General features: G+C 52.8%; 1 protein-coding gene across 4 annotated transcripts in view; it reads right to left on the bottom strand.

The window, feature by feature from the left end:
- ubr2 (ubiquitin protein ligase E3 component n-recognin 2) overlaps window positions 1-7500 on the bottom strand; it is a gene marked incomplete at its 5' end in the record, with an annotated part of 17145 nt that overhangs the window by 5199 nt on the left and 4446 nt on the right. For 2 of the 4 annotated variants that reach the window (XM_080481893.1, XM_080481891.1), the window contains 20 exons: window positions 51-259; window positions 435-610; window positions 706-789; window positions 902-1011; window positions 1265-1367; window positions 1465-1619; window positions 1700-1748; window positions 1880-1982; window positions 2085-2137; window positions 2225-2349; window positions 2467-2527; window positions 2632-2748; window positions 3338-3403; window positions 3519-3629; window positions 3770-3831; window positions 3947-4130; window positions 4908-5036; window positions 5152-5251; window positions 5334-5497; window positions 6216-6314. In XM_080481893.1, coding sequence (XP_080338019.1) covers window positions 51-259; window positions 435-610; window positions 706-789; window positions 902-1011; window positions 1265-1367; window positions 1465-1619; window positions 1700-1748; window positions 1880-1982; window positions 2085-2137; window positions 2225-2349; window positions 2467-2527; window positions 2632-2748; window positions 3338-3403; window positions 3519-3629; window positions 3770-3831; window positions 3947-4130; window positions 4908-5036; window positions 5152-5251; window positions 5334-5497; window positions 6216-6314 — 2260 coding nt within the window. Of the gene's footprint in view, window positions 1-50; window positions 260-434; window positions 611-705; window positions 790-901; window positions 1012-1264; window positions 1368-1464; window positions 1620-1699; window positions 1749-1879; window positions 1983-2084; window positions 2138-2224; window positions 2350-2466; window positions 2528-2631; window positions 2749-3337; window positions 3404-3518; window positions 3630-3769; window positions 3832-3946; window positions 4131-4907; window positions 5037-5151; window positions 5252-5333; window positions 5498-6038; window positions 6138-6215; window positions 6315-7500 lie in introns of all 4 variants that reach the window. The other 2 variants (XM_080481894.1, XM_080481892.1) reach the window with 1 other exon arrangement.

Raw genomic sequence — 7500 nt, 5'->3', positions numbered from 1 at the left:
CCATGAACACTGATTGGTTGTTGATGATGTCAGAGTATGACTCCGCCCACCTGAGCTGGGCAGGCTGCGCTGGCGGTTTTTGGATAAAACGGTCGATCTCTGGACGAACGCTGCCAGCACCATGGCTCTGCCGTGACCTCTGACCTCCTGCTCCTCCTGACACAGGATACAGGTCACCAGCTGACGCCGCTCAGCCCCGCCCACTCTTCTCGGTCCAACACACACCTGAGATGCACAGGTGAGTGCAGAGCTGGGAGGACTACAAAGAGGAAGGACACCACCTTAATGTCATCCGGAAAGTAGGGCAGCACACAGCGACAGGTGTGTTCAGACACTGCACAGCTGTAACAATGTCTGCAACACAGGTGTGTGCAGGTGTATTCCAGGTGTGTGGAAGTGTATTCCAGGTGTGTGCAGGTGTGTTCCAGGTGTACCTGAGCTCTGTAGATGTGGACGCCTCCAGCTCCTCCAGACTCTGCTGAAAGAGTTCTTTGTTCTCATTGATGAAATGTTTCTGCATCTCAGACATCTGAGCCAGAATCTTCTCCCTGCGCAGCCGAGCCATCTCCGCCTTCCTCTTCCTCTCCGCCTTGTCCTTGTCTCTGAGCGTCTGAACCACAGAACCACAAACAGTCAGAACCACAGACAGTCAGAACCACAGACAGCACTCTGCTTCCACTGAGGACGACCATGGCGCTGTCTCACCTCCTCCAGACCGCCGCCCTGACTGATGGTGACGGAGGAGGATGATGACGTTCGTTCTCTCATCGTTTTGATGCTGGACACCATCTGTAAACAGACAAACAAACATGAGGACTCGCATCTTCATGATCGCAGTGACCTTACAGTGACCTCACGGTGACCTCACAGTGACCTCACGGTGACCTCACGGTGACCTCACCTTGAGGATCCAGGTGATCATGTTTTTGTGGACCTCCAGGTGAGGAGCGTTCTGCAGACTCTCCAGCAGAGCCAGGACACTTCCTGAGGTACTAGGAGCTTCTCCAGGACCTGAAACCAGCAGAGTCCTCCACCGTCACACACACACTCACAGCTTCAAGAACAACAACAGCACCCACTAGTGGCCCAACATGACAACCACGCTTCCACTGATTTTTGTTTGTAAACGGACAAAATGTTGTGTCACACACACACACACACACACACACACACACACACACACACACACACACACACACACACACACACACACACACACACACACACACACACACACACACACACACACACACACACTACTGACGTGTGATCTTGCAGGTGTACTTGAAGGTGACGTCTTCGTCTCCACTGCAGTTTTCCAGCTGCTGCTGCTCCTCCAGGAGAGCCAGACCCACCAGGTGGAGCACCTGCAGGTGAGAGACACACCATGTATTAAACACAATACCCGCCCCCCCCGCCGAATGGACCCACACACGCCACCATCCTACTCCCCCCCCCCCTCACCCTCTGCAGCATAGACTCGGTCCATCCTCCCCCGCTGGGCTCCACGGCCCACTGGAGCACAGCGCCCTCTATAGCCAGCAGGACGTCACACTGCAGCAGGTTCACCAGGCTGCCGAACAGAGGGCAGAGGGGGGGCGGGAGTGGGGGGGGCAGTGCTGAAAAACACACACACATGTTATGATGGCAACCAGCTGATAGAAGCATCACAGTGATGTGGAAGTTACAGGTGGTCTACCTGTGTCTTCTCCGTTCTGTCTCCTCAGCTTCCTCTGAGCCTCCTCAGCCTGAAACACCAAACACACACTCACCCATCAATACCCCACCAAACCCGATCAATACCCCCCCAAACCCCGATCAATACCCCACCAAACCCTGATCATTAGGGTTAGGGTTGTGAGGGATATTGGGGGTTTACCTTGGACTGGTCGGCTCTGCTGTAGTGATGGAAGTACAGGTTGAAGTGTTTGTTCCACTCAGGACGGAGTTCATACAGACCCCGGCCCGTCACACCAGGTTTCCTGTGAGGACAGTACAACCAGTCAGAACAACAGCCACACCCGCCACCTACACCTGACACTTGCAGGTGGGCGGGGCTTTAAGGTACAAGAGAAAACACTGACTTGAATGAAGCCACGGTGTCGATGACTCTCTCCACACCCGTCTCCTTATTGCCCTGAAACACAGCGTGAGAGTTAAAATCACGCACACACACACACGCACGCACGCACGCACACGCACACGTACACGCACGCACACTCACGTTTTCGGGCAGGGCCTTCACCAGTTCACTGTGAGACATGGGTCTGATGGACAGCTGGTGGATGATCTCTCTTCGGACATCCTCTGAGGACTCTACCTGTCCCACACCGGACACGTACCTCTCACCTGGAATACACACCTCCGTCAGTCAGCCCAGAGTCACATGACGGGCCCTGGAACCTCTGACCCCCCCCCCACCACCCTCCCCCACCCCGAGTGCTGGTCAACCTCTGATGGACTCACCAATGACCATAATGATGAGATGAAGCATCTCCTCGATCAGAGTGTTCTGCTGGACCAGGTCCTGTGGACACAGTCAGACCCTGAACTGTCAGTAGAGCGTCAGTAGAATGTGGATAGTAGAGTCAGTAGAATGTGGACAGGAGCGTCAGTAGAATCCCGACTGACCTTGTTGGCCTCTCTGTATCTCTTCCTGATGTCTGCAGAGCTGAAGATGTAGAAGAGCTCAAACCGGCTCAGGACGATCATCAGGAAGTGGTTTGGATCCATCATGGATGCCCCAGCCTGGTCCACAACGAGACGGTCAGTAAAGACAGTGACAGTAGTGACAGTAGAGAGAGTAGAATGACACTAGAGACAGTAGAGTCACAGTATGGAGACAGTGACAGTAGAGAGACAGTAGTGACAGTAGAGTGACAGTTAAGACAGTAGAGTGACAGTAGTGACAGTAGAGTGACAGTACAGACAGTGACAGCAGTGAGAGTAGAGAGAGTAGAGTGACACTAGAGACAGTAGTGAGACAGTAGAGTAACAGTACGGAGACAGTGACAGTAGTGAGAGTAGAGAGACAGTAGTGACAGTAGAGTGACAGTTAAGACAGTAGAGTGACAGTAGAGTGACAGTAGTGACAGTAGAGACAGTAGAGACAGTAGAGTGACAGTAGAGTGACAGTAGGGAGGCAGTGACTGTAGAGAGAGTAGTGAGACAGTAGACTGACAGTACAGATACAGTAGAGAGACAGTGACAGTAGAGAGACAGCATAGTGACAGTAGAGTGACAGGGCACAGTAGAATGACAGTAGAGAGACAATACAGACAGTAGAGTGACAGTAGAGACAGAGTGACAGTAGAGTGACAGTAGAGTGATTTTCTACCTGCAGCATGGTGATATCTTTATCGAACATCTCCACCCTGCACTTGACGTTGTGATAATAATAGATCTGGAAGGGAACAACAAACATAAACAGGACTGAACCTTCTTCCACCAATCAGCTCCCAGCAGCCGACCAATCAGCTCCCAGCAGCCGACCAATCAGCTCCCAGCAGCCGACCCACCTGGTTGATGAGGGAGAACCCATTCCTCCTCCACATCCCAGCATGCACTTGGGCACAGAGCACCAGGCAGCGCAGGGGCAGTTCGATGAGCAGGGGGGGGCTGAGTTCACCCTGAGGACAGACGGGGAAGTTAGTGAGCTACAGTCAGTCAGTCTACAGTCACCAGTCTATAGTCAGTAAGTCAACAGTCAGTCGACAGACAGACAGTAAGTCAGTGTGTAGTCGTGTGCTGTGAGGACTAAGTTACTGACCAGAGGAAGCTGTTCAGGGTAACGAGACGCCACCTCCGTCCTGCTGAGGAGAACATGCAGGCCTGGTGGGGGAAGAAGGGCAATGAGAGTGTGTACAACTCATGTTCGTGTGTGTGTGGGTGTGTGTGTGTGTGTGTGTGTGTGTGTGTGTGTGTGTGTGTGTGTGTGTGTATGTACCTGCCAGCAGTCTGCACACGGGCAGGTGGATGGACACTTTGTCCTGAGACACCTGACACCTGAACGTCTCCACGCAGTGACCGGCCAGACTCAAGCTGATTGGCTGCTCACCGTCTGCCAGGCCGCCCTGACACTCAGTGAGCGCGCTCAGACACTTCTTATAGGCCTCGATGAGAACACGTTCCTGACACACACACACACACACACACACACACACACACACACAACTATAAACTACCAAGTATGGTGCACGCTCATTGGAGCAGCTTACAAGCAGCATGTTGAAGTGTTATATTGCATCTATGGTGTGCAGCATGGAATTTAAAATATAGCATGTACCCTGGAGTGAGTAGCATGTAACATGGAGCATGTACCCTGTACCCCATAACATGGAGCCTGTACCCTGTACCCCGTAACATGGAGCCTGTACCCTGCACCCCGTAACATGGAGCCTGTACCCTGCACCCCGTAACATGGAGCCTGTACCCTGTACCCCGTAACATGGAGCCTGTACCCTGCACCCCATAACATGGAGCCTGTACCCTGTACCCCGTAACATGGAGCCTGTACCCTGTACCCCGTAACATGGAGCCTGTACCCTGCACCCCATAACATGGAGCCTGTACCCTGCACCCCATAACATGGAGCCTGTACCCTGTACCCCGTAACATGGAGCCTGTACCCTGTACCCCGTAACATGGAGCCTGTACCCTGCACCCCATAACATGGAGCCTGTACCCTGTACCCCGTAACATGGAGCCTGTACCCTGTACCCCGTAACATGGAGCCTGTACCCTGCACCCCATAACATGGAGCCTGTACCCTGCACCCCATAACATGGAGCCTGTACCCTGTACCCCGTAACATGGAGCCTGTACCCTGCACCCCATAACATGGAGCCTGTACCCTGTAGCATGTAGGTTGTACCCCGTAGCGTGTAGCATGTAGCATGTATGCTTACGTCAGTGGAGCACCACTCCTGGATCATGGAGATGATATGAGTGAGTTTCATCTGCAGGGTGAAGGCCGCCTCCCACTCAGGCTCCATCTCAATGTGCTGCCCCACCTGCCGCACCACCGGATCCATACCCTGAGACACACACAGCCTATGAGCCAGGACCAGGGCAGACCTGGACCTGGACCTGGACCTGGACCAGGACCAGGACCAGGACAGACCTGGACCAGGACCGGTTCCTCCAGTTTACCTGCATACACTTGAGCAACTTGAGAAAAGCTTCCAGGCCTTCAAGGAACTTCAGTCTGAGCTGATCGCTCCACTGAGACGGAGGACTGATTAGGATGTACCTGCACACACACACACACACACACACATTACAGCAGGGGGGCTGGGAGCAGGACTCGGGTCTACAGGGGGTCTGGAGCTCACTTGAGGTCCCCGATGAGACTCTGGACTCGTCCGAACTTGAAGGCCTGCTGAGCCGTGTAGCGGTCAAACTGGAACCGCCCCTGAAGGTCTCTGTGACGGAGGTGGTCCACAAAGGTCCTGATGATGGTGGTCATCAGGTTCTCCTCCACCATCAGCATCCGAGCCTGAACACACACACACACACACACACACACACACACACACACACGGATGTGCTGACGGTTCTAACGTGTAATAAACATGTTATTAACATTCATAGCCTCAGAGCATAATTTCCACACATCATCAACATGTTACCAACATGTCACACGTTAACATGTTAACTTTTGGACATGCTTATAGTTATTAAAGTGTTATTAAGATGTTTATATGTTGATAGCATGTTGTAAACATAACATGCTATTAGGAAGTTATCAACATGTGACCATGTTTATCATCAACAACATGTTTATATCATGTTAATAACGTGAACACATTTCTCATTAATAACATGTTTTTCACAGTGATGAGATGTTAATGAATCACATGTTACTGTGAGTGAGTAACATGGTAACAACACGTTTGAACCTCTGTCCAGTGACTAGAGGAGGTAATTTATCTCCTGGCTCAGACTTCCTGTGAGGTGGTGATGTGCGTGCACACGGCGCCGCCGTCGGGAGCAGAACGGCGCCCGGAGGACGAGTCGGGACGTCCCGCAGGACTCACCAGAGATGGGACGGTGAACATTTGCACCGACAGGTCGGTGATGGAGAACTCACGGTCGTGGTCGTCTTTCACGTAGTCGCTCTGCAAGCGTTGGTACATCTACCAGCAGCACCGGCCGGGGGAGACAGAGAGAGGCGTGTGCAGGTGAGGAGGGGGAGGAGGAGGAGCCGTACTCACCATCGTGGGGACGGTGAACAGCTGCACTGACAGTGACGTCACTGACACCATGCGCTCGTGGTCGTCCTCCATAAAATCTGTCTGCAGGCGTCTGTAGTTCTGAGGAGGGACGACATTTCACCTCCGAGTCAGAACTCGAGACTCACCCGACCCACAGCCATCCCCGCGGCTAACCTCGGAGAACCTCAGATAACCTCGGAAACCATCGGCTAACCTCGGAGAACCTCAGATAACCTCGGAGAAACTCAGATAACCTCGGAAACCATCGGATAACCTCGGAGAAACTCAGATAACCTCGGAAACCATTGGCTAACCTCAGATAACCTCGGAGAAACTCAGATAACCTCGGAAACCATCGGCTAACCTCGGAGAACCTCAGATAACCTCGGAGAAACTCAGATAACCTCGGAGACCATCGGATAACCTCGGAGAAACTCAGATAACCTCGGAAACCATCGGAAAACACTGGATAACCTGGGAAAACATGGGCTGAACACGGTTGGCGCCTCCGCCTCCTGCTGCCTCTACAGCACACCAGACAGTGAAAAATCCTCCAATATAAACTACTGAATGTACAACACATCAGGCAGTGTGAACCAATCACAGATCCCGTGGTCACGTGATGCTGTAGAGAACCAATTACAGCCCACAGGTTCTGCGTACGCCCCCTTGTGTTTTGTGCTGCGCTGAATGCGTAGTTAGAGGTTTGGTGAGCGGCACGGAGAATAAATCAGGATCGATGGGCTCAACTGAGCCAAAGCTAACAGCTAACCCCGAGGAGAGCAGAGCCGATGAGCTGATTGTCCCCCAACACATGGTGGAGACCGAGGACAGTCTTCTTGCTCTCTGGTAACCTCCATTCTGAATGGAGCCGATTGTTCTCCATCACCTGGTGGAGACCGAGGACAGTCTTCCTGCTCTCTGGTAACCTCCATTCTGAATGGAGCCGATTGTTCTCCATCACCTGGTGGAGAACGAGGACAGTCTTCCTGCTCTCTTGTAACCTCCATTCTGAATGGAGCCGATTGTTCTCCATCACCTGGTGGAGACCGAGGACAGTCTTCCTGCTCTCTGGTAACCTCCATTCTGAATGGAGCCGATTGTTCTCCATCACCTGGTGGAGAACGAGGACAGTCTTCCTGCTCTCTGGTAACCTCCATTCTGAATGGAGCCGATTGTTCTCCATCACCTGGTGGAGACCGAGGACAGTCTTCCTGCTCTCTGGTAACCTCCATTCTGAATGGAGCCGATTGTTCTCCATCACCTGGTGGAGAACGAGGACAGT

Source organism: Lipophrys pholis (genome assembly GCF_963383615.2).
Source record: "Lipophrys pholis genome assembly, chromosome: 15".
NCBI classification, from domain to species: Eukaryota; Metazoa; Chordata; class Actinopteri; order Blenniiformes; family Blenniidae; genus Lipophrys; species Lipophrys pholis.
This window is presented reverse-complemented; position numbering and strand designations above follow the sequence as displayed.